The 27,605-nt window shown below is 40.5% G+C and overlaps 1 protein-coding gene across 3 annotated transcripts in view; it reads right to left on the bottom strand.

Moving 5' to 3' along the window:
- The window catches only part of DENND5A (DENN domain containing 5A), a 105,472-nt gene that overhangs the window by 13,877 nt on the left and 63,990 nt on the right, over positions 1-27,605 (bottom strand). For all 3 annotated transcript variants that reach the window (XM_034666539.1, XM_011220930.3, XM_034666538.1), the window contains exons 7-13: positions 27,037-27,252; positions 26,317-26,551; positions 18,742-18,892; positions 17,963-18,056; positions 15,605-15,736; positions 7,332-7,484; positions 415-499 (exon numbers count right to left, since the gene is read on the bottom strand). In XM_034666539.1, the coding sequence (XP_034522430.1) occupies positions 415-499; positions 7,332-7,484; positions 15,605-15,736; positions 17,963-18,056; positions 18,742-18,892; positions 26,317-26,551; positions 27,037-27,252 (1,066 nt within the window). The remainder of the gene's footprint in view (positions 1-414; positions 500-7,331; positions 7,485-15,604; positions 15,737-17,962; positions 18,057-18,741; positions 18,893-26,316; positions 26,552-27,036; positions 27,253-27,605) is intronic.

Raw genomic sequence — 27,605 nt, forward strand, 5'->3', positions numbered from 1 at the left:
AGGACACCAGTACCACACAAATTCATTAAAAGCCTAAATTCATTCTAAGACTGTCCTCTTGCTGATATAAATCTTCTATCTCACTCATCAAAAGGTATAGAAACAGGGACGCCTGACTGGCTCAGTCAAGAGGGCATGCAACTCTCAATCTTGGGGTCATGAGTTCAAGCCCCATGTTGGGCACAGAATTTACGTTTAAAAAGGGTGGTTACAGAAACGCATAATGAAAGCAAACAACATGGCTTTGGCACACTCTGTGGTTCAGAGAGCCGGGTAGCTTGATATTTAAAAAAGGAAACATTATACAGCAAAGGTTTCAATGACCTAGAACAGTGTACTGCAGATGATCACTCCAGTGGGGGATGGGAAACTGGATGGAGGCCGTTCTCCCCAGTGGTGCAAAAACCATCTTACCTGAGGTACTGAGGCTTCCTGATGTGAGTTTTCTCTGCCGGTTTTCCTGATAATGTAACAGGTGGGACCACAAGGCTGATTTCCCCTGGAACCAACACAAGGGAGAAACACCTATCAGTTTAGATATCAGAGGCCAAAGCATCCAGTGAACACAGTCACAGATAATTTTAGCATACAGATATGGGCTTTTACTCAAAAGTATCTGTACTATTTCCTTGTCTCGATGTACACCCAGATGCAATGTATACAAATATATCACCCTATATAAAGAAAAATTTTAAAATATAAAGAAGAACGGAAAGGAACAGAAAAAGAGAAATGGTCCACCACTTCAAACAGGACTTGGCCAAAAAGAGTCTGGACCAGTGGGTAAGAGAGAAAAAAGCAAACAACCTATCAACTTCTAAGGTGGTTAAAGGCCAGCTTGGATAGAGCATGACGGCTTCTGTACAGTGGAGCTAATATCTTGTCTATAAGATTCTATGACAGCTTCTGAATTTCCTAAAACATTTAAAGGCATTATTGCCCTTAGTGCAGGCTGAGAAGAATAAGCTGTCACTAAGACGGGGATTTACTATTAAAGGTAAAAATGAAGCAGCCTGCAGGAGGGTAGGCCGGTTCTTAACTATAGTTAATATAACAGAACCTTAGCATTTGGAAATGTAAGGAGTTGCAGTTTAAACTATTTGAGCTATGTAGTAATTTGTCATTTTACCAAGGCACAAATCTGATTAGCATTTGCAAGCCTGCTGGAACGGAGCCATTTGCCTAGGTGGTGAGTGGCCACCCAGCCACCGCTTCGCCTCTTTCTAGTCATCCCGCAGTACACAGTGCCCTTGTCACGTGATAAAAACTCTATCTTAGATTCATGGTATACGCTTCCATACAGCTGATCAATGTAAATGTGGTATTATGCTTGTTTTAGTAGGAGGTTTTATTATAATAATTTTATAAATGACTTCAGTTCTATATTTTGGAGAAGTGATAGTAATAACAACAGAAGCTACCCTGTCCTGGGACTTGCCACAAACTAAGCACTATGTGCAGTACTTTATTTAATGCTCTCAACAATCCCACAGGAGCCACTATCCTCATTCTCTTTAGAAAAGCGCAAACTGAGCATCAGAAAGATTAAGTAACTTGTAAAAGATCACACAGATAGTAAAGAGTGTTGGGATCAGAATCTAATGTCAGAACCATCGCTCCCAATAATGATGCTATATAGACTGCTTGGAAGAGATCATTTAATTTATGAAGTTATACATTCTAAAGAAAATTTTATGCCCTCGGATGAATGTGAGGATTTAATGTCTGAAGATTTGTCCCTTGAGAATACTGAGGATCTATCCTGTTTCCATCCATTTGATAGATTTTGGGGGGGGCGGGAATCAAGCATTTGAATGGAAGAAAACCCTCGTCTATAGATCAGCAAGCTGTTAACATAAACTCACTTTATGTTTGGATACCCTATAAGATTTAACCAACCTAAAAAAAGAGAGAGAGAGAGAGAGAGAAAGAAAGGAGAAAGGGGTGCCTGGGTGGCTCAGTCAGTTCAGCGTCTGCCTTTGGCTCAGGTCATGATCCCAGGGTCCTGAGATCGAGCCCTGCATCAGGCTCCCTGTGGGAAGTCTGCTTCTTCCTCTCTCTCTGCGTACCCCCCACACTCGTGCTCTCTCTCACTCTGCTATCTCTCTCTCTCAAATGAATACTTTTTTTTAAAAAAAGGACTTAAGCAGCTTAAAACCCAATTATCATAATGTTATTTTTTTAAAAAAAAACACGCAAGTTGAAACTAGAAAAGACTTTTTTATTTATTGAAAAACCAAATACTTTTTTTAAAACGATGTTCAACAACATTAATGAGACTTACAACTCCTATATGCTACCTACTGTATTGATACAATATATGTGAAAGATAATACAAGAGCTTAAAATAGTCACACTCTTTTTAAATTTTTTTCTTTTTTTTAATTTTTAAAAAAATTTTTTTAAATTTTTTTTTAAAGATTTTATTTTTTTTATTTATGTGACAGAGAGCCAGCCAGCGAGAGAGGGAACACAGCAGGGGGAGTGGGAGAGGAAGAAGCAGGCTCCCAGCAGAGGATCCCAATGTGGGGCTCGATCCCGGAACACCGGGATCATGCCCTGAGCCGGAGGCAGACGCTTAACGACTGTGCTACCCAGGCGCCCCTCCTTTTTTTTTTTTTAAAGATTTTATTTATTTATTTATTTGATATAGAGAGATAAAGAACATACAAGCAGGGGGAACAGGAGAGGGAGAAGCAGGTTCCCTGCCAAGCAAAGAGTCCGATGCAGGGCTCCATCCCAGGACCCTGGGATAATGACCTGAGCGAAGGCAGACTCTTTAACCAACTGAGCCACCCAGGTGTCCCATATTCACACTCTTTGATTTAGTAAGTCAACTTCCAGAAATCTGTCCACCCCTCTACCAAAACAGTTAGAGTAGGCTCCTGAAAGGGCAGGGACTTTGACTTACCCGTCACTGTGTCCCCAGAATCTAGGAAGACTAGGAAGGCACCCTCCCTTAACAGACCTGTGTGGGTGTGACCTACACTAAATACAGCCAGTCACCAGAGAGCCCTCACATGCAGTGCTGCTGAAGAGCCAAAGGCTAGCCTGCCATGCCAGAAGGATGCCCTGGCTCATGGTGATTTCACCAGAGAGAAAGCAAAGGCGGGAATGAGAGAGCAGCGGCTGGGCTGAAGCTTAGTGATAGGGCACTGAGGTCCTTCTAGTTCAGGAGATATGAATTATTCTTCCTCTTTTACACAAAGACTGATTGAGACTGCAAGGTTCAATTTAGCCTAACTACCCATTTGGGGTATTATACAGGGCTAGCAAGATATAGATTGCACCAGATTCTCTGAGGACGTCATACAGAGGTAAGAAACAACCCATTTTCACTTACCCAAAGGGCAGCAGTTACAAAACAAGTATGAAAAACCAAACCTCACTTCTTATTGTTAGAATATACAAGAGAAGGATGCCCATCTCCTTGAAAAAATGTCACTGAAAGCCAAAGAGAGTTGTGAGGATAACAGAACTTCTTATAAGGACTTGCTGAAAACAGCCCTGTACGCAGGCAGTCATGGCTAATAACAAAATTTAGGAAGCCAGAGCAGAAACTGCTGTTTGGGTTCTCTCTACTTTCTACGTACATCAAATAGGTGGCTGATCAGTAAGGTGCCCTCAGAAGGCAGCAGTAAGATCACTCTCTGGGCGTGCGTTTGGTCACAATGTGGGTGAGTGCAGGATCCTGCATAATCTGCATAATGGCGTCCAGGGAACCAGGTTACGGAACTGTGGACTGGAATGTAACCGAAGGAGGTCTCACCAGGAGACAGCTGCTCTACACACACGCTAGCAGAGGGAAGGCCTAAGGAGGACATGTGGTAGAAACCCAACACAGACAGTCACGGTCAATCCGCAGCTGACCACGTATGTGCCCCTGAGGGTATAAACACCCTGCCGAAAAGCACCCTTGCTTCCCTCTGGTGACAACGCAGCGCTTCACTTTTAGTGCTCCAAACGCACGATTCAGAACAAAATGGGACCTCGGATGAAAAGTCCCCATTATTTTATATTAGTTTCTCACTAAACAAGTAGCCTCTATCTGGGGCGCCTGGGTGGCTCAGTCGTTAAGTGTCTGCCTTCGGCTCAGGGCGTGATACCGGCGTTCTGGGATCGAGCCCCACATCAGGCTCCTCCTCTAGGAGCCTGCTTCTTCCTCTCCCACTCCCCCTGCTTGTGTTCCCTCTCTCGCTGGCTGTCTCTATCTCTGTCAAATAAAATCTTTGGGGGGGGGGACAAGTAGCCTCTATCTGGGGTGCCTGGGTGGCTCAGTCGTTAAGTGTCTGCCTTCGGCTCAGGGTGTGATCCCGGCGTTATGGGATCGAGCCCCACATCAGGCTCCTCCGCTATGAGCCTGCTTCTGTTCCCTCTCTCGCTGGCTGTCTCTATCTCTGTCAAATAAACAAAATCTTTGGGGGGGGGGCGGAGAAACAAGTAGCCTCTATCTATCCAAACTGAGAAGGGACTCAAATGGGCTCTAAAAACATTCCTCATGCTATGAGAATTTTTACAGAATATGGCTGCAAAGCCTCAGAGGATAGGTTTAGAACATGTGATGATATGGTATTATTTCTTAAAATGCAGGAGGAGGCTCACTAACTCTCTAGAAATTGTTATGCCAAAAATTAGAAAGTTTTGGGGGGCATTGATTTTACCAAAAAGCTAAAGAGCTCAACTGTAAGTGTCAGGCTCGCTCAACTTAAAGGAAAACGATAAAATGAGTATGTTTATTCTACTCATTCGTTATACAGAAAAGGAAAGAAACAGGAATTCTTCATGTAGAGACTTCCAAAATAGCCATCGTATGTTATATACCTAACACATGCCAGGTATTTATTTTTATTAATCTAATTATCATAACCCTCAAAGGTAGATTTGATTAATTCCAGTAATATGGATAACGAAAATGAGATTCAAAAATCACAAATTACTGGAAGTTATCCAGCAGAGCTAGGATTCCCAGTCTTTCTGACTCCAAAGCCCACAGTATTGCTATTATACTACAGGATTCTCAAAATTTTAGGAATGTGATACCCAATTTTTAGCATTTTAAAAAATTTATAACCATACTGCTGTTTACAATACTGAAAAACCAGACACAGTAACCTAAATGACTAGTAATAAAGGATTGATTCAAACATGGAAAATGTATACAATGGATACAGTAATTAAAACTGAGATCTGAGAAGAGTAATAACCACAAACATTTACAGAGCACCTCCCAAATTCCAGGCTCTGAGTTTAGTGCTTCACCTAAACTATATTAGCAAATCCTCACAGGAATCCTATGGAGGTGGGTACTTCAAAAAGTCCACCATATATATGATGAAAGAAGCTTAGAAAAACTAGGTATCTTGATCAGTTTTATAAAGTTATTAAGTAGGAACCAAAGCCAGGTCTGATTCATAGCCTGAGCTCTTAAACACTATATATCACCTAAATAGTTAAGGACATGGAAAAAATATGATGAGGTAAAAAAAAAAAAAAAAACCAAGTTATAAAACATTATGTACATATGATCCCATCTAGATTTTTTAAAAGTTTTACTGAGATATAATTCACATTACCATAAAATTCACACTTACAAAGTATACGATTTTCTGTTACAAAAAAAATCTGGTTTTTAGTACGTTCACAGAGTTGTACCACCATCACCACTATCTAATTTTAGGGCATTGTCATCACCCAAAAAGAAACCCCATACCCACTATCAGTCACACCCTATTCCTCCTTCCCTCCCATTTCTGACATCTCCTAATCTGCCTTCTGTCTATGGATTTGCCTACTCTGGACATTTTATATAAATGGGATCATACAATATGTGATCTTTTGTGACTGGCTTCTTTCACTTACTATGTTGAAACACGTATCATCCCTCATTCCTTTTACTGCTGAATTATATTCCATTGTACAGATACACCACGTTTACTGTATCTATTCATCAACTGATGGACATTTGGGTTGTTCTATTTCTGGCCTATTAGAAATAATGCTGCTATGAACATTTGTGTAAATGTTTTTATACAGACATAGGTCTCCATTTAACTTGAGTACATGGCTAGAAGTGGAGTCGCTGTGTCATGTAACACTATGTTTAACATTCTGAGGAACTCCCAGACTATGCTCCCAAGTGGCTACACCATTTTACATTCCCATCAGCAATGTGTGAAGGTTCTAATTTCTCTAGATCCTTACTAAACTTGTTATTGTCTGTCTTTTTAATTTTAGTTACCCTAGTGGATGAGAAAAAGTATCTCACTGTGGTTGGATTTTTAAATATCCACGGTATATGGGTACACCATGCACAAAAAAATGTTTCGAAGGTCAGATATGGTAGACTGTCTCTATACCCATGACAATGGCACTCCAGAAGGGCAGAGATCTTGGTCTGTTTTGTTCACTAAGTTATCTCAAGTGCCTTCAACAACAATGCCTGGCACAGTGTCAGCCCTCAACAAATACTTGCTGGATACTTACATGTGTTTTCTAATTTAGCCATATTAAAACTGCTTTTTTTAAAAAAAGATTTATTTACTTTGGAGAGAGAACACAAGTGGAGGGAGGGGCAGAGGGAGAGAATCTCAAGCAGATTCCCTGCTGAGCACAGAGCCCATCGTAGGGCTCAATCTCTATGAGATCTCATGGGACACGACCCATGAAATCATGACCTGAGCTGAAATCACGAGTTGGGTGCTTAACCGACTGTGCCACCAGGTGCCCCAAAACTGCTTTTGAAAAGATTTCAAGTTCTTTTCAAATTTAAAAATGCATAAAAGTTGTCCATCTTGACTAGCTAGTCAAAATAGAGTATTTAGAAATAAGGAAATTCTCTGGTATTAAGCAATAAAAATCAAACCTACTCAATTTCCTACAGTCCTTTCTCAAATCTTTAGACAGTTAAGCTATCTGTATATAAAAGAAATGTTAATGACAGACCTTTTCCCACTGGGAATGTACAATTAGTGAAGGGCCCTTAGAGTACATTTGACACTTATGAGCTCCAAGTCCTCTCTTTCGTGTCCCATCTCCAGACCAGGGCCAGCTGCCAAAAAGGGTCTATCAGTTTGGCCTCTAGCTCTACTTACAATAAGGAAGATGCTACTCTAAAAATGTCTAACAAACACAAAGAGATTCATTTAGCATATATTTAAAGAAAATAATTTGGATCACATTTATTACTTATTTGTTTGTTTAGCTATTTCAAGTCTCACCTCACACATGGCATGCACCATTTTTCAAAGGCAGCCAGCTGGAAGAGTGTGGGAAAGCTAGTAAGTGAAAAGAGAAAGACAGTTTGCTCAGCAAGGAGTCTAGACATTCCTTACCTGCTTTACTTGCAGCCCATGACTCCAGATCCTCTCCAGGAGGTCACAAAGGCTGGCAATCAAGGTGTTCTCCTCCACCCCTGTGATGTTCACCTCCCCATGCCCTAGTTCCACCGCCTCTCGGCCCATCTTCTCCACCAGCATCCTCTTGGTCTACAAGGAATCAGTCAGCGGGATTAGATAACCACAGTGAGCAGGATCACATGCAACTGGAGAGGGTTGTGGTGACCCCGCACAGCACATCTGCTGGGCTGGGAAGGACAAAATGAGTAAGACAAAGAGACATAAAGTATATTTATTCCCCATCATATAGGTCAGGCTCTGGTGGAGTGCATTCTTTAAAAGTTCAGTTACAAAGATAAGAACAAAGCAATCATGGTATGACCCTGGGCAAGTGATGCCATCACTCTGGATTAATTTTTTGCATTTCTGAGATGAAAAGAGTTGAATAAAACCCTTTGGTCACGGTCACTTCTGACATTCTCCCTTTCTTACTGTTTAACAGATCTTACCAAACAAACCTGCAAGCTAGGCTAGAAATACATCTGAAGTACTTGTCAAGGGGATCAAAAATTATGCACAAATAATTTGCTTTTGTTTTTTCTTTCTTTCGATATTTTATTTAAATTCAGGTTAGTTCCCACATAGTGTAGTATTAGTTTCAGGGGCAGAATTTAGTGATTTATCAGTTGCATGTAACACCCAGTGCTCATTACCTCAAGTGCCCTCCTAAATGCCAATCTCCCAATTACCCCATCATCCCACCTACCTCCCCTCCAGCAACCTTCAGTTTGTTCCCTATAGTTAAGAGTCTCTTAAGGTTTGCCTCCCCCTCTGTCTTTATTTTACTTTTCCTTCCCTTCCCCTATGTTCATCTGTTTTGTTCTTAAATTCCACATATGAGTGAAATCATATATTTATCTTTCTCTGACTGATTTCACTTAGCATAATACACTCCAGTTCCATCCGTGTTGTTGCAAAAGGCTGAGTAATATTCTATTGTACATATATATATACCCTTTTTAAAAAATATTTTATTTATTTGTCAGAGAGATAGCACAAGTAAGGGGAGCAGCAAGCAGAGGGAGAAGCAGGCTCCCCGCTGAGCAAGGAGCCCAATGAGGGACTCGGTCCCAGGACCCTGGAATCATGACCTGAGCCGAAGGCAGACACTTAACCGACTGAGCCACCCAGGTGTCCCTACACCACATCTTCTTCAACCATCCATCAGTTGATAGACATCTGGCTCTTCCCATAATTTGGGGTGCGTGTGCCTCTTCGAATGAGCATTTTTGTATTCTTTGGACAAATATCCAGTAGTGCTATTGCTGAGTCATACGGTAGCTCTATTTTTAACTTTTTAAGGAACCTCCATACTGTTTTCCAGAGCAGCTGCACCAGTTTGCATTCCCACCAACAGTGTAAGAGGGTTTCCCTTTCTCTGCATCCTCACCAACACCTGTTGTTTCCTGAGTTGTTACTTTTAGATTCTGACCAGTGGGAGGTGGTATCTCATTGAGGTGTTGATTTCCCTGATGCTCAGTGATGTTGAGCATTTTTTCATGTGTCTGTTAGCCATTAATAGGTCTTCTTTGGAAAAATGTCTGTTCATGTCTTCTGCCCATTTAACAACTGGATTATTTGGTTTTTGAGTGTTGAGTTTGAGAAGTTCTTTATAGATTTTGAATAGCAGCCCTTTATCTGATGTCATTTGTAAATATCTTCTCCCATTCCGTGGGTTGCCTTTAAGTTTTGTTGGTTGTATCCTTTGCTCTGCAGAAGCTTTTTATCTTGATGAAGTCCCAATATAGTTCATTTTTGCTTCTGTTTCCTTGCCTCTGGAGACGTGTCAAGTAAGAAGCTGGTGCATCCGAGGTCAGAGTGGATGCTGCCTGTGTTCTCCTCCAGGATTTTGAGGAATTACCGTCTCACATTTAGGTCTTTCATCCATTTTGAATTTGTTTTTGTGTATGGTGTAAGAAAGCGGTCCCGTTTCATTCTTCTGCATGTGGCTGTCCAATTTTCCCAACACCATTTGTTGAAGAGTCTGTCTTTTTTCCATTGGATATTGTTTCCTGCTTTGTCAAAGATGAGTTGCCCAAAGAGTTGAGGGTCCATTTCTGGGTTCTCTATTCTGTTCTATTGATCTATGTGTCTGTTGCTGTGCCAGTACCATGCTGTCTGGATGATTACAGCTCTGTAATACAGCTTGAAGTCTGGGATTGTGATACCTCCAGCTTTGGTTTTCTTTTTCAACATTACTTTAGCTATTCGTGTTCTTTTCTGGCTCCATACAAATTTTAGGACTGTTTGTTCTGACTCTGTGAAAAATGGTGGCGTTATTTTGATCGCAATCGTATCGAGTGTGTGGACTGCTTTGGGAAGTATAGACATTTTAACAATATTTGTTCTTCCAATCCATGAGTATGGAATGTTTTTCCATTTCTTTGTGTCTCCAATTTCTTTCATAAGTGTTCTATAGTTTCCAGAATAATTTACTTTTAAGTAAAAATTTTCAAATGCTTGTTATAAAACAAAAATCAAAAAACACACACTGTGTAATGATAATTTCAACTATTTGCCAGGCACTATATTAAACACTGCAACTCTATGAGAGAAGTATCATTATTGTTCCCAATTTATTAATAAGGAAATTGAGGTCAGAGAACTTAAGGAACTTGCCAAAACCACACAGAAAAAAGTAGCAGATCTGGCCTCTGAATCTAACTCTGCCCGAATACTGAGTTCAAGTCCTTAACTAACATTGAATTCTGTTATGAAGCTGTGACATATAAAAATCTAAAGAGCAAGAAAAAAAATCACCCCAAATTCTGCCTTTAAGAAGCAACAATTCTTAATACTGTGGCATATTTTTTCCAGTGTTGTTATTTTTAATGCTTTTACTATAAAAATAGATCTCATAATCATGTATTATGTGTGTTTGTGTGTGTATATGTGCGTGTGCATGTGTGTGTGTGAAATATACACACACACTATTATAACCATCACCCAAGTTAAGAAATAAAACATTGCCCATGTGTCTCTCTAATCACCTTTCCACTCTGGAAATGACCAGTATCCTGACCTACACAACAGAACTACAGAAAAGCAAGGAAATACTTATCATCTATATTTGTGCTGCTAAACAAGGTAGTTTAGTTTTGCCTACATGTTTTCTTTTGTGATTTGCTTTATCATTTAACTTTATGTTTGTGAAATTCACACACACTAATGGGTATAACTGTTATCCATGTCCATCAGTATATGCCATTCCATCATATGAATATACTACAATTTATTTATTGATTTTCCTACTGATTGACATTTGGGTTGCTTCCTGTTTGGGGATACTACAAAAAATGCTGCTATAAGGGTGTCTGGGTGGCTCAGCTGGTTAAGCATCTGCCTTTGGCTCAGGTCATGATTCCAGGGTCCTGGGATCAAGCCCTGCATCGGGTTCCCTGATCAGAAGGGAGCCTGCTTGTCCCTCTCCCTCTGCCTGCCATTCCCTCTGCTTATGCTCTCTTTCTGGCAATTGATAAATTTAAAAAATCTTTAAAAAAAACCAAACACAACAACAACAAAGAAAAACAATGCTGCTATAAGCTGCTTGTACAGATCTCCTGGATCACACTGCAAAGGTTTCTTTAGGGGATATACCCAGGAGAAGGATACTAGATAATGCTACGCTGTTTTCCAAAGTAGTCACACTAATTTCCACGCCCAACCGTACAAGAGTTCCTGTTGCTCCACAAGCCAACCAGCATTTGACAGTGCTAGACTGATTACTGTTATTTCCTCAATTCTAATATGTACATTATTTTACATATTAACACTCTTAAATTGGGATGTATTTCATAATCATTGCTGACCAGACAGTGAACACAAGGAAGTTGTCACTGCCTGGGCATGCATCTCCAAACTGGAGAATGAATGTCAGCAGCTTGGTAAACAAGTCTCGGAAACAAAAGAGAAGGCTTCTTTCAAGAAAGGCAGCATCACCAATGTTCTTGGAAGCAGAAAAGACAATATTATGTGGAAAATAACAATATCAATGACTCAGAGTGAGCTGATAGAAGCTGCTTTTAAAACCCCTGAATTCAAAATACCAGTACTGATATAGCCATCCAATTTGTACCTGTAATGATTTCCTTTGTAAGGGAAATATATATTTGATTTCATCCTATAAATGACCACCACTTACAAACTGCAAACGCAGGAAAATCTTTTTTTTTTTTTTCCAACTGATGAATAAACAGGATGTAGTAGAGACCAAGGTTAGGTGATTTGTCCTAAAAAGTATGGTATACTGATTTGGTTGAAAGGCTGTATTTTATTAGAAATCACATTCATAGGCAACCCTCTTGGGTCCCCTCCCTCTTCGGGAGCTTTGTACTCTCAATAAGCTTTGCTTTACTATCACTCAATAAACTTTGCTTTGCTGCCCACTAAGAAAAAGAAAAGAAGGAAAGAAAGAGAGAAAAAAAGAAAAGAAATTACACTCAACTAAAACATTAAAAATTAAGAACGGTTATATTTTGGAGACACCTGGGTGGCTCAGTCAGTTAAGCGCCCAACTCTTGATTTCAGCTCAGGTCATGATCCAAGCCCCACGTAGGGCTCCCCATTCAGCAGGGAGTCTGCTTCTCCTTTGCCCTTCCCCCTTCTCACACACACACTCTCCCTCTCTTTCTCTGGTAAATAAGTAAATCTTTAAAAAAAAAAAAAAAGTGCTACATTTTGATTCAACAGTCCTACTTCCGAGTATATTTCCAAAAGAACTGAAATCAGAATCTCAAAGAGCTATCTGCACCTCATGTTCATTGCCCCATTATTCACGGTAGCCAAGACACGGAAACAATTCAAGTGTTCATCAACAGACACACGAATAAACAAACTGTGGTACAGATATACAACAGAGTATTACTATACAAAAGAATATTATTCAGGCTTTAAAAAGAAAGAAATCCTGCCATTTGCAGCAACATGGATGAACCAAGAGGACATTATGCTACGTGAAATAAGCGAGTCACAAAAGGGCAAATACCCCACGATTCCACTATACGAGGTATCTAAAATAGTTAAACTCACAGAAGCAAACAGAACGATGGTTGCCAGGAGAGGGGAAAGCGGGAAATAGGGAGCTGTTGCTCTGGAGGTATGAAGTTTCAGAATAGTTTTAGAGGTCTGCTGAGCAACACAGCACCTATTTTTATTTTAATTCTAATATAGTTACCATATAGTTATATTAGTATTAGGTGTACAATACAGTGATTCCACAATTCTATACATTACTCAGTACTCATCACAAAACCATAATGTTAGTTAAAGCCATCTCTTTGCCTACTCTGCCTAAATCTGTGCAGTAACCATGCTGAATTGGTCTCACTTATTTTTTTTTTAAGTTTTTATTTATTCACCTGTCGAGAGAGAGAGCGTGAGCGCACAAGCAGGGAGAGCAGCAGGCAGAGGGAGAAGCAGGCTCCCCGGTGAACAAGGAGCCTCATGTGGGACTCAATCCCAGAACCCTGGGATCATGACCTGAGCCGAGGGCAGACATTTACCCGACTGAGCCACCTGAGCGCCCCATCACTTCATTTTTTTTAATCTTTTATTTTTTATTTTAATTCCAGTATAATTAACATACAGTGTTACATTAGTTTCAGGTGTACAGTATAGTGATTCAATAGTTCCATAATATTACTCAGTGCTCATCAAGATAAGTGCACTCCTTAATCCCCCTCACCTATTTCACCCATTCTCCCACCCACGCCCCCTCTCATAACCATCAGTTTGTTCTCTACAGTTAAGAGTCTGTTTTTTGGTTTGTCTCTTTGCTTTGTTCATTTCTTTCTTAAGTTCAACATATGAGTGAAATCGTCATATTTGTCTTTTGCTGACTGACTTATTTTACTTAGCATTATACCCTCTAGATGCATTCATGTTGCAAACAGCAAGATTCCATTCTTTTTTCTGACTAATGTTCCTATACATATACACCACTTCTTCTTTATCCATTCATCAATCGATGGACACTTGGGCTGCTTCCACAATTTGGCTACTGTAAATAATGCTACTATAAACATACAGGTGTATGTATCTTTTTGAATTAGGGTTTTGGATTCTCTGAGTAAATATCCAGTAGTACAACTGCTGGGACACAGGGTTGTTCTATTTTGAATTTTTTGAGGAACACGCATACTAATTTCCACCGTGGCTGCACCAGTTTGCATTCTCACCAACAGTGCACAAGGGGTCCTTTTTCTCTACCATTCTTGGTTTTTTTGTTTGTTTGTTTTTAAAGATTTTATTTATTTATTTGACAGAGAGAGAGACAGCCAGCGAGAGAGGGAACACAGGCAGGGGGAGTGGGAGAGGAAGAAGCAGGCTCATAGCGGAGGAGCCTGATGTGGGGCCTGATCCCAGAACTCTGGGATCACGCCCTGAGCTGAAGGCAGATGCTTAACAACTGAGCCACCCAGGCGCCCCTGTTTGTTTCTTTTTAGGATTTTTTTTATTTATTTATTTGACAGAGAGAGACAGCCAGCAAGAGAGGGAACACAAGCAGGGGGAGTGGGAGAGGAAGAAGCAGGCTCCTAGCGGAGGAGCCTGATGTGGGGCTCGATCCTACAACACTGGGATCACGCCCTGAGCAAGGCAGATGCTTAACGACTATGCCACCCAGACACCCCTCTACCATCCTTAACACTTGTTGTTTCTTGTGTTTTTGATTTTAGCCATTCTGACAGGTGTGAGGTGATATCTCGTGGTTTTGATTTGCATTTCACTGATGATGACTATCTTTTCATGTGTCTGCTGGCCAGCTCTATGTCGTCTTTGGGGAAATGTCTGTTCATGTCTTCTGCCCATTTTTAATTAGATTATTTGTTTTACAGGTATTGAGTTGTATAAGTTCTTTATATATTTTGGATACTAACCCTTTATCAGATATGTCATTCAAAAATATCTTCTCCCATTCAGTAGGTTGCCTTTAGTTTTGTTAATTATTTCCTTTGCTGTGCAGAAGCTTTTTATTTTGATGTAGTCCCAATAGTTTATTTTTGCTTTTGTTTACCTTGCCTCAAGAGACATATCTAGAAAAATGTTGCTATGGCTGGTGTCAGAGACATTACTGCCTGTGCTCTCTTATAGGTTTTTTATGGTTTCAGGTTTCACATTTAGATCCTTAAATCATTTTGAGTTTATTTTTGTGTATGGTGTAAGAAAGTGGTCTAGTTTCATTCTTTTGCATGTAGCTGTCCAGTTTTCCCAACACCGTTTGTTGAAGAAAAGGTCTTTTTCCCATTGCATATTCCTGCCTCCTTTGTCAAAGATTAATTGACCAAATAATCATGGGTTTATTTCTGGACCCTATTCTGTTCCACTGACCTAAGTGTCTATTTTTAAACATAGCATCTATTATTAACAATAGATTATTGTGTACTTTAAAATATGTTAAGAGAATAGATATCATGTTAAGTATAATTATCACAGAAACAAACAAAACCCATTAAACAACATAAGGAAGTTTTTGGAAGTGACAGATATGTTTAGCATCTTGATTATGGTGATGGTATCATGGGTGTATGCATATGTCCAACTTGTCAAAATGTGTACATTAAAATACGTGTGTAGGGGCACCTGGGTGGCTCAGTCAGTTAAGCTACCCGACCTGATCTCAGCTCAGGTCTTGATCTCAGGGTAATTAAGTGGGCGTGGAGTCTACTTAAAAAAGAAAACTATGTGTGCAATTTTTTGTATATCAAGTATACCTCAATAAAGCTTAAAAACATTACTGTCTGTAGAATTGAGAAAAACATCCCCAAAATAAGCTTAAACTAAACAATACACTTTGGCCTGGCACACAGTTGGCACCCAGTAAATTCCTGTGTCTAAATAATGGTATTACTGCTGTCAAATTAAAACAGACAGGCAAAAACATTTTCATGTGTATAAGACTAATCTGTTGAAGACAATTCGACTACAAGGATTTCATGTAAGCAATGTAAGATGTCTAGAATTGAAAACTACGTCCATCTCTCAGTTTTAAAAAATATATGTTAAGACCAAGAGAAGTGTGCTTGCTCTCCGGCAACGGTGTCTTTACTTAAAACAAATACACCTAATTCCATGTTAACAGGATCTTAAAATCAGTACTATTCCATTATATTAACAATATTTTCAAAACCAAGAAAGAGTGGTCAGAGCCCAGATGTGGTCTCCCCTTGGCCGCCAAGGAAAAGAGCACACACACACGAGCAACCATGGCTCACCTTGTTGCGGCATTCCTTCAGCAGGCCCTCTACAAACTTCCAGTTGGTTTGAGCAATCACTGATGGAGAGAGGTTGGATAGTTTGGGTTGGCGGATGGTACTGCCCATATTCCTGGCTTCCTGGATGTACTTCTACAGAAAACAGAAAAATCAAAGGCTCTTTGAATCCACGCACACAAACCACAGGTAACCAGTACTAATGAGAGCCTGAAGAGGGCACTACTATCACCCCACACTTTCTCACTGTCGCTTATGCTTACATTTGGGGGTGGAAAGCTTAAAATGCAACTCCTACAGCAAAAAGAAAAACTAACGATATGCTGAGTCTTCTCTGATGTAAGGCAGTCCGTGTGTACTGTAATTACCTCTGCTTGAATAACAGAAGAGGTAAAGAACACACAGCTAACGCAAGGCTGCAGCATGTGCAGCTCAGGGTACAAACCCACCCAAATTTCAGAGTCCTAATGAGAAACTCATTTTCTCCACCATGCTGCGAGGAGTTTAACTCTTCAGCCCATATCAAAAATATCTACCCTTACTATCATGAGCACAGCCTTGTGAAATTAGGGCCCGGAAAATAAGAGTGCACATTCGAAACAACCACCACATCTTCTGTTTCTCTACAATGTGCTGGTGATTCTCCACAAGCTATTTGTTTTAACACAGAGCTCACATCAACTCAGTGAACTGCACACTGCCATCCTCTCAGTATCAAAAGTTTGCAACCAGTATTTTTACCCTAGACTTTATCCCAGTCATACAATTCTGTCCATTCTATCTTCTGGTCCTCAGTCTGCCCCTCCTACCAACCCCCAAGGTTAGGCTTCAATTCCTTCACCTGGACTACTGCTATCTGCCTCCTAGTTTGTGACCCACCTCTTGTACCTCTTTACTCCCAAGCATTCTGTCCACAGCCTCCATTACACAACAACTACCAAGCGTTTGGTCCTCCATTTCCGCTACTCGATGCTCTTGTCTCTCACAATCCCATCAACCTCTAAAACTTGAGGAGATGACAGCTCCCTCAGTCTTGTTTGAATAATACCCAGGCAGAATCAAGCTCTGGTAATCAGAGCTCACACACTGGCTTGCCTCTCATAGGGCCCTTTCAAAAAAGACTATTCTAAAGTTATTTGAGTATCTGACTTTGTTCCCTTAAAAAACTGGTATTCCCTGAGGACAATCCTACCTCCTGTCATCTTTATATTTCGAAGTGCTTACTACAGTGATTTGACCAAGAAAACATGCTCAATAAACACTGCTGAAAAAAGTAATAAGGAGGTGAGGTGGAAGACCCAGGGGAGACTTCTAAAATAACACCAAACCCCAAATCCCTTATGCCACCTTCACAAAAAGTCTAAGCACAATCATATTCTGTAAATCAGTAGTTAAAAATTCATAACCATACCTTGCAATTCTAATTTATTCCTTTAAAAAACAGCAAAGACAAAATGGTTGTTTTCCCATTCACTGAGGTGTCAGGCACATATGAAAACCATATGCTTTAACAGGTTTTAAATGTATAAAATGTAAATTGCAGGGTCTTTTCTCAAAGAGAAGTTCCTGAAATGGGATTCTGAAGATGAAGCTCCATTTTTACAACTTCTCTGCAACTAAGTAAGGCAGAGTCTCCATCCTGAGGTTAAAGGACTAGAAACTTCCCTGGGAACAACTTACAGTAGAGCTAAGAAACTCAGCTGGTAAACTCAGCTAAGAAACTCAGCTGGTAAATTCAGGATTCCCTAATCCCCAGGCACCTCATGATAACATTTCTCTTTTTTGTTCCTCTAACAAAAAAAAGTCAGTATTATCTGTTTTAAATTAAGATACATACAAGCCTCCCACTCCCCAGTTTCAGAGATTCACAGTATTAACCCAAGTCCAGCTTTTCTTCCTTCTCACTCTAACAGAATTAACTTCTTTACTACCATACTACACACACAAAAAGCCCCACAAATTTTAAAAGTACTCTCGTAAATTTCAGACTCTTATCTTCGGAGATTCCTATCACATTCCCCAGGGAGTATCAAACATGACTGAGTACTGAAAGGACAGTGAAAGGCTTTTGTCTTAAGCGCGGACATCATTCCTAATGGGGCTCCAAACAGGGCTTGGCTCAGGGAGAGGGTCCACACGGTTAATAGCCAGCTGTCCCTTGCAGAACATCGTACATTCTGGATTGTCATAACCAAGGCCCAGTATCAGGTATCAGGAACTAATCCTAATGTTAACCCTTCTTTATAGGGAGCAGTCATTGCTAGGATATTTGAATTAGACCAGAGGCCAAGGAAACGGGAAAGAGAAGGAGAGTGTAAAATACTCACAGTGTCACCGTCTGTCACTCTTAAGGTGGCTTACCTCTCTCTGGTCATTATCTAAACGCAGGTGCTCTGTGTGCTGCTTCTGCCGATCTTTCCGCCTCCACTGGGCAGGGGCATTCCTTTTTGTCCACCTGACAGAACCCAAGCAGGCAAATTACGAACATCTCAGTGAGAAAGTAAGGTCAAGTTACGGACAGGAAAGAACCTGAACATCTAGAGAACAACACTGGGCATGGGAAAACCACCAAAAAGCCACCAGAGATAGCTCAGAGACCTTGAGGAAAAGGAGCTTGGACCTCAGTGACCAGGAAGGAACAACTCCCCAAGGAACAGAGACATAGCTCTCTTAAAACATGTACAAAACTTCACATGCAGACCCAAAACTATACTCATTCAACTCTGTCTAGGCTTTGATACACTCATCTCCAAAAGTAACTCAAAAAGAGCAACCCTGCTCAAGTAATTACTTTCAGTTCAGACTGCAATTACTTCAACTGCCACTCACTGAAGACACGATGCTAGCCACGTGTGGGATGGGATTTAGTCGAGGGATGCTTGCAACCTATCTGCAGCCTGGCCTTCTGCAGCTTCTGGGCATGTGGGGCTATCCCAATTTGCAGAGGAGAGACGGGAAATAATTACACTTTGTCACCTGTATTCTTGTTCAAACAAGTGAACAACATGACAGTCTGGGTCTTCTCCATGTTTGCTTTACAAAATTCCAGAGGTCTTCTATCGGCTCAGGAACAGATACTGGATAACCCTCACCACCTGTGGCTAGGGAGCTAGATCAGGAAATCCTTGGGGTTGACTCACTTGTTGCTGGCTGGCCCAGTGGAAAGAACATCAGACTGCAACTTAGGGAAAAAGCCCGGCTCATACTTCCCTTGTCCAATCTTCATGTCAAGTAAATGGGGGTGAATCGCAGTATGGTCAATTTTTGCCAGACGCAGTTCAATTGCTTTTTCTGATGAGAACAACAACAAAAGTAAGTCAAATACTTTTTTAAAATATACCATATTTTAGGCCATAAAATAAGCCTCAATACATTTAAGATCATTTGAATCATATAAAATATGTCCTCTGACCACAATAATCAATAACAACATCTTAAAACTAAATAACACACTTCCGTATAAAACTCATAAGTCAAAAAGAAATCAAAAGAGAAATAATGTATTCTGAAACTGAATAAAGATGAAAACACAAAATATCAGCATATGTCATTAAAATATTACTCGAAAGGAGATTTACAGCACTAAAGGCCTATTTTAGAAAAGAAAGGTCTCAAACTAATGAGCTCAGCTTCCACCTTAAGAAGCCAGAAAAAGACAAGGAAATTAAATCCAGAGCAAATACAAGAAAGGAAATAATAAAGGCCAGAGCAAAATCAATGAAATAGCAAACAGAGAAAATTAAAAATCCAAACACTGCTTCTTTCAGAAGATCAGTCAAACTAATAAAAAAATGTCTGGTCAGGATAAAAAGGAAAAGACACAAATTAACAGTATCGGGAACGAGGTGACACTGCTACAGATTCTACAAACAGTAATAAAAGGAATATTCAAATAATTTAATGTGAACAAATTTAACAACAGGTTAGATGGAGAAATTCCTTGAAAAACACAATCTGTGAAAGCTCATTCAAGAAGAAATGGATATGAATAGCCCTATATCTCTTTTAAAAATTGAATCTGGCACAGCGGTTAAGCGTCTGCCTTCGGCTCAGGGCGTGATCCCGGCGTTATGGGATCGAGCCCCACATCAGGCTCCTCTGCTATGAGCCTGCTTCTTCCTCTCCCACTCCCCCTGCTTGTGTTCCCTCTCTCGCTAGCTGTCTCTGTTAAATAAATAAATAAAATCTTTAAAAAAAAAAAAAAAAAAACCTAAATCTAATAACCATATAATTACCTCAACAGGTACAGAAAAAGCATCTGACAAAACACAACATCCACTTCTGATAAAAACTCTCAGCCAACTAATAACAGAAACAAATACCCACCTAATAAAAGATACCACTGAGGGGCACCTGGGTGGCTCAGTTGGTTGGGCATCCAACTCTTGACTTTGGTTCAGGTCATGATCTCAGGGTAGCAAGACTGAGCCCCATGTCGAGATTGAGCCCCATGTCAGGCTCCGTGTCAGTGGGGAGTCTGCTCAAGATTGTCTCTCTCCTTCTCCCTCTGCCCCTCCCCCCCCACATGTTAGCTTACTCTTTCTCTCTCCAAATAAATACATAAATCTTAAAAAAAAAAAAATAGATATCCACTGAAAAACCTACAGCTAACATGGTACTTAATGGTTAATGCTTTCCCCTAAAATCAGGAATAAGACAACAATGTCCACTATCACCACATCTATTTGACACTGTAGTAAAGGTTCTAGCCAGTGCAATATGGCAAGATAAAAAAAATAAAAGGCATTTGAATTGAAAAGGAGAAAATAAAACTATCATTATTTGCAGGTAATATGATTATCTATATAGAAAATCTGCTAGAATGTAGAAAAAACTACTAGAAATAAGTATAGTATGATTGCAGGGCACATATCAATATACAGAACTAGTATTTCTATGTATTAGCAATGAACAATCAGAAATTAAAATTTTAAAATACCATTTATAATAACACCAAAAAATATGAAATACTTAAAAGATTAATCTGACAAAAGATATGCAAAACTTGCACAGTGAAAACTACATAACCCTGCTGAAAGAAACTAAGAAAGACCTTCATGAGTGGAAAGAGATGTCATGTTCCACGGATCAGAAAACTCAATAACATTAAGGTGTCAAATCTCCCTAAATTGATCTATAGATTCAAGGCAATTTCAATCAAAATCTCACAAGGTTATTTGTGAAAACTGGTAAGCTGATCCCATATATATATGAAATACAAAGAACCCAGAACAGTGAAAGCAACTTTGAAAAAGAATAATAAAGTCGGACCACTAACATTACTTGACCTCAAGATTTCATATAAAGCTACAGTAACCCAGACAGTGTGGTACTGATGTAAATGCAGACTAAAAGATTAACGAAACAGAACAGAGAATCCAGAAATAGACCCACATGTATATAGATCACGGATATTTTGACAAAGGTCAGAAGGCAATTCATTGGAGAAAAGATAGTCCTTGCTGGGTAATTGAACATAATTAGGAAAAAAAAAAAAAAGGATATTCTTTTCAACATGTGATGCTGGAACAAGTGGATATCCACATGGAAAAAGTGAACTTGGATCCTTAGCTTATGCTATCTATAAAAATTAACTTGAAATGGATCATAGACCCAAATATAAAGCCTGAAAATATAAAACTTCTAGAAAGAAACAGAGAAAAAAAACCTGTGACCTTGGTTAAGCAAAAATTTCTTACATATAATACCGAAATATAATCCAATTTTTCCCTAAGGATTTTAGTTTTAAGTAATCTCTACACCCAACATGGGGCTCGAACTCACGACCCTGAAATCACGAATCTCAAGCTGTACCAACTGAGCCAGCCAGGTGCCCCATTTCTTTTAAAAGATTTGATCCATTTTTTTTAAACTGATAAATCAGGTCTCATCAAAATTTAAAATGCTGTTCTTAAAAAAAACACTGTTAGGAGAACAAAAAGACAAGCCACAGAGTAGGAGAAATAGATGCAAATCATATGTCCGATCAAGGTCTTGTATCCAGAATATATGAACAACTTTCAAAACTCAATAAAAAGAAAACAACCCCAAAACGGTGGGGGGGGGGCGGACAGTTCACCAGAAAATATGAAATGAATGAACAGCAAATAAGCAGACGGAAAAATGTTCAACATCGTTAATCATCAGGAACACCCAAATCAAAACCACAGTGGTATCTCACTACAAACCTATTAGAATGGCTAAAATGGGAAAGACTGACCATGCGCAATGTTGGCAATAACGCAGAGTAACTATAACTTTCAGACACTGCCAGTGGGAATATAAAATGTACAATCAACCACTTTGAAAGACAATTGTCAGTCTCTTTAAAAAGTCAACATACAAATAATCACATGATCCAGTCATGCCACTCCTAGGTATTTATGCAGGGGAAAGGAAAATGTAAACAAATGTTCATAGCCCAAATGCCCATCAACAGATAAACAAATTGCAGTAATATCCATACAATGGAATACTACTCAGAAATAAAGGGAATATGAATGAACCTCAAAATAATTATGCGGAGTAGAAGAAGCCAGACTAAAAACAACAACAACAAAAGACCATACTGTATGATTCCATTTATATAAAATTCTAGAAAATGAAAACTCTATAGCAACAGAAATCATAGCACTGGTTGCCTCAGGATTTGGGGACAGATTGGGGAGGGGACAGGTTGGAGGTATTACAAAAGGTCATGAGAAAACTTTTGAGGGTGATGGGTGTATTTGCTTATTCTTGATGTAAATGCATACATATACCAAAACTTTAAATATGTGCAATTTTCTTATATATCAATTATACTTCAGAAAAAAAAAATTTTAAGATTTTATTTATTTATCTGTGTGAGAGAGAGAGACAGTGCACAAGCCGGGGGAGCGGCAGGCAAAGGGAGAAGCAGGCTCGTCGCTGAGGAGGGAGCCCGATACGGGACCCGATCCCAGGACCCCAGGATCCCAGGATCATGACCTGAGCAAAAGGCAGACACTTAACCGACTGAGCCACCCAGGTGTCCCCAGAAAAATATTTTCTTAAGATTTTATTTATTTAGGGGCGCCTGGGTAGCACAGTCGTTAAGCGTCTGCCTTCGGCTCAGGTCATGATCCCGGCGTTCCGGGATCGAGTCCCACATAGGGCTCCTCCACTGGGAGCCTGCTTCTTCCTCTCCTGCTCCCCTGCTGTGTTCCCTCTCTCGCTAGCTGTCTCTCTGTCACATAAATAAATAAAATCTTTAAAAAAAAAAAAAAGCTTTTATTTACTTATTTGAGAGAAAGAGAGAGAGAGAGCACAAGTTGGGGGAAGGGCAGAGGGAGAGGGAGGACAAGCACACTGCCCAACGAGCAGGGAACCCAGCTCGGGGCTCAATCCCAGGATCCTGAGATCATGACCTGAGCCGAAGTCAAACACTCAACCAACCGAGCCACCCAGGCACCCCTAAACTTCAAAAATTTTAAAGAATAAGGCAGGTCCCCTCCTGTAACCACGGTGAGCCCTGAAGGGTTCATACCCTGGCATGATCTGTGGGGGCCTGCCTGCAATCTGGAAGGGAGAATGCGTTCAAGCGCACTTTGTTTCTCACCACACCTCAAGTCCTCATGTTTGTAGCACCTTTAGGCTGGTGTGAATCATGACCCAAGCCAGCCAATTAAAAAAAAAAAATCTTTTTTAAAGAGTAAAAACAAAAAAAGCTGGTAAGTGGTATAAAAACATCTCAGCCTTTGGGCCTTGGGGCCTTGATGTTAGCCTCCCTCACTTCCTCCCGCCCGTACCTTCATTCAAAAGAACTTGTTCAGTGCCTAAAATGTGCCAGGTGCTGTTCTAGGCCCTGCAGATACAATGGTGAATCAAAGGAACATCTTTATCTATAAAATTAGGGGTCAGCAGAATTGATAGCCATCAAGATCCCTTCTGAATGAGAACGAATTCTCAACATTTGCTGCAACATGGACGGCACTGGAGGAGATAATGCTAAGTGAAATACGTCAAGCAGAGAAAAGACAATTATCATATGATTTCTCTCATCTATGGAACATAAGAACTAGGAAGATCGGTAGGGGAAGAAAGGGATAAAGAAAAGGGGGGTAATCAGAAGGGGGAATGAAACATGAGAGACTATGGACTATGAGAAACAAAATGAAGACTTCAGAGGGGAGGGGGTGGGGGAATGGGATAGACTGGTGATGGGTAGTAAGGAGGGCACGTATTGCATGGTGCACTGGGTGTTATACGCAACTAATGAAGCATCAAACTTTACATCGGAATCTGGGGATGTACTGTATGGTGATTAACATAATATAATAAAATAAAATTAAAAAAAAAAAAAGATCCCTTCTGAATGGAGAATTTTAAAGGGTCTCCAAAAAGATCTTTTTAGCCAATTCAACATAATAATAAAAAATTAAAAATAAAAAACAAATATTTTAAGCGCAAAAAAGAAAAAAGAAAAGATCCTTTTAGTTATGTTTTCACCAATTTCGAATCAGATTGCTTCAAGAAGCTGAGGTGTGAGATGCGGTGAGGTGAATGAACTAGTCCTCCAGGCTAGGGATCTGAGACCTGCGGCAAGAACCCCGCTCTAGCATATTTGGAGTACATCTCTCTTGGGCGTACCTAAAATATTGCCATTATTCGTAAGAGCAGAGCTAGAGTTGCTGAAGGGTCTGTGACATCCATTTTTCTGAAATGAGCCATACAAATGAGGGTTAGCTGACCCTCCTACCAAATCCCAAACCCCACATTCTAACAAGCCCATAAGACCATGTGCTCTGGCCGCAGCTGAGACTAGAATAATTCCAATCAGTATGCAGCAGTGTTTGGTGTTCAAAAAATGGATTACAGATGGGCTGAGAACTGATTGCCTAGACCCCTGCGGCAGATGGGCGAGGCCTCGTGACTAGAGCTTCTAGCTTTATAGCCTCTAGCTATAAGCAAACTCCTCCGTTTATTTCAGTGAATCATATATTATCATTTTCAAGTGTAACACAACATGAAAAGATTGGGAAGTCCTGATTTAAACTGGGAGATGTTTCTCTAAACCGACACTCCTTAAAAAAAATTTCCATCAAACTTCCCAGGACCAAAATCTTAGGCGCAGTTCAGGAATACAAAGCCTGACGTGTTCCAGGAGGCAAGCAAGACTATGTTAGAATAATTCACTTGCACAGGCAACATGTCCTCAAGGCTTAGCCAAGAGGACTGTAATCTTAATGAAAAGCATGGAACAAGAGTTGAAAGGTAAAGAGAGAAGGCTAGAGAACATATGAAGATAGGACTTTGCCCAAATTGTCACCACCAGTTTTGGGGTGTCTGGGTGTCTCAGTCGGTGAAGTATCTGACTCTCGATTTTAGCTCAGGTCATGATCTCAGGGTCGTGAGACTGAGCCCCAAATCAGGCTCCATGCTCAGTGCAGAGCCTGCTTGTGATTCTTTCCCCCTGTCTCTCCCTCCCTCTCTGCTCTTCCCCACACTCACGTGCACGCACACGCACTCATTCTCTCTCACTCTCTCAAATAAATAAAATCTTTAAAAAAAAAATTGTCACCAGTTTCATCTTCAAAACTTAGAAAAATGCCTGGCACATTCATTCACCCAGTAAATATCTATTGAACACTTACTGTATGTTGAATATGTAACAGGTATTATACAATTTGGTAAATGAATGAAAAAAATATACAAAAAGGCTACAACAAGGACACTGAACAACCCACAAGGAAGTGAACACACTACTTAATCTGACACCTCAAATGAGACTGTTCTCTAGTTAAGCTGATCTAGATAGGGTCCCTGTGAACAAAAAGGTCTTTTCAATCACACATGATAGCAAACAACTTTCAACATCTGTATGTGCTAGGCCAATGCTAGCAGATTACGGGCAAGAAAATGAGTTAATAGTCTCTGCTCTTAAACTGTTCTCCAATAACGACAGCTCAAACTAACAGAGATTATGGAGAAGAGGCAAGAACAAAGCACCACAGGAGCACAGACGGGGAATCCACTGACTCAGCCTGAGGTCATCAGAGAAGGCTCCTCAGACAAAGAGACATTTCAGCCAAGTTTTTGTGGCAAATACCGTCAAGTGCCTAATCATAACTCATTCCCCGCTTCTTTCTTGCTAATAGAGCCCCAATACTGTTCAGGGTGACATTACACCCAGTTCAATATTCACTTTCACAGCCTCCCTTGCACTTAACGATGGTCATATAACATGATCATGGCCTATAAGACAACAGAAGTTGTTTTCTGGGAAAGCTTTAGTTTTCTGATACAAAAGGGAAAATACCACTGGTATCAACCTTCCCCTCTCTTGCCCTGAATGAGAACATAAAAAGCCTCTTGCAACCATGAGGCAACAAGTATGAATATAAAAGTGAATATGTTAAGGATAATTGAGTGAAAAGAAAGAATCTCAGTTCTTGATTACACTACTGAGCAACTGAGCCAACACCAAAAACCACTAATTCTGAATTTCTTACTAATTTGAGAAAAATAACCCCCGTCCGTCTAACCCAAGCTAATTAAATTCTCTATTACTTGTAGCAGGACCCATTCCTAACTGACGCAGTGTGAAAGGAGAAGTTTGCCAGGCAAAAAAAGGGGAAGGCAATGGGAATAATTCACGCAAAAGCAGAAACAGGGAAAGAAGCTGGCATGTTTAGGAACAGGGACACTTCAGTGACATAATCCAAGAGGCAAGTATGGCACCAAGAAGGCCTCACCTGCGTCATCCACAGTGGTACACTTCTGGTACATGGATGTGCGGAGAGTAGGTGTCCGAACATTCAACAGCCTGATCTTGTCCACTCGGGAATCAAACACCCGGAGCACAGGGTCTTTGTCATCATCATCATGACACATGATCTTGTTGTCGATGAAAGAAGCAAACATCTGGGTCTCTAGGAATCTTGAGAGGAAGGGCAGATATGGCTCAGGCTGGTCTGACAGAAAAGAGGCCTGGTGGGACCAAAAGAAAACAGTCACTGACAGGGAGGAGGGAAGCAGGCGTTATCAGCCTTGACTAGCAAAGGCAACACGCTGGAGGGGTCCGGTAGGTTAATTTTTCTCTGAAGTTTCCTAGGTCTTTATGAAAAGCAAATAGCAAAATCTCTTCATCGCTTTTTAATCCTCATATAATTTCAGGTATCCTGAAACTTCGGCGCACTAGCCCGAACTTACTCAGGTAACCGACCGTGGCAACCAATCTCCCCAGAGTCCGGATGCTCAACCTGCATGTGCACCTTAGCCTAAGACAGCTCTGACTCACCCGACGGCGATAACCAGCACTCCGTTCTAAAGCAAGGTCTCACACTGCATCAACATCACAGGGACTATGAGCTTGTTTCCAGCAATATAACGCAAGAAAACTCATCTTCAATTAAATCTTCAAGAGGGTCTGACATGTTCTCGTTCCTCACCACCTCCCCAGCAGCATTACTCACTTTATCAAAGTTTTGCATCTGCTCCCTGTTGGTGAACCAGGACTCCTTATCCTGGCTGGGCTGAATGACAAACACCTCATAGTCGGCAAACATCTGAGTGAAACGATTTGCAAAAACTTCACGGATCTGAATGTTTAGCTGGTAAATCCTGAGTTCTTCCTCATCACACTGAACTTTCAGATCCTTATTGTTGCTGGGGTCTTCACGCACTTCCAGCTACAAAAAAAGAAACAGTTGAAAATATAAGGTTTCTCTTTAATCCAAAAAAATGCCAACTCATCTGTCTCCTGCCCCCCCCCCCCCCCCCCCCCCCCCCCNCCCCCCCCCCCCCCGCAGTGGTCATTACTTAGCAGCAAATGGAGAAAAGAAACAAACAACAACAAAGGGAAAGGGAAAAAAAAGAAAGAAAGGAACTCAATGATAGTAGAGATAAGATCATTACGGGCAGAAATTCATCAACAGAAGAAAAGCTGCTACTTATCTCAAGGGTCAGGGAAAAGAGGAAATCTGGAAAGTCAATGAGAAAATGATAATGCAAAGCAACAAAGTCAGACTCTGGCTCTCCCTCC

This window comes from Ailuropoda melanoleuca, chromosome 8, assembly GCF_002007445.2.
Source record: "Ailuropoda melanoleuca isolate Jingjing chromosome 8, ASM200744v2, whole genome shotgun sequence".
Taxonomy (NCBI): Eukaryota; Metazoa; Chordata; class Mammalia; order Carnivora; family Ursidae; genus Ailuropoda; species Ailuropoda melanoleuca.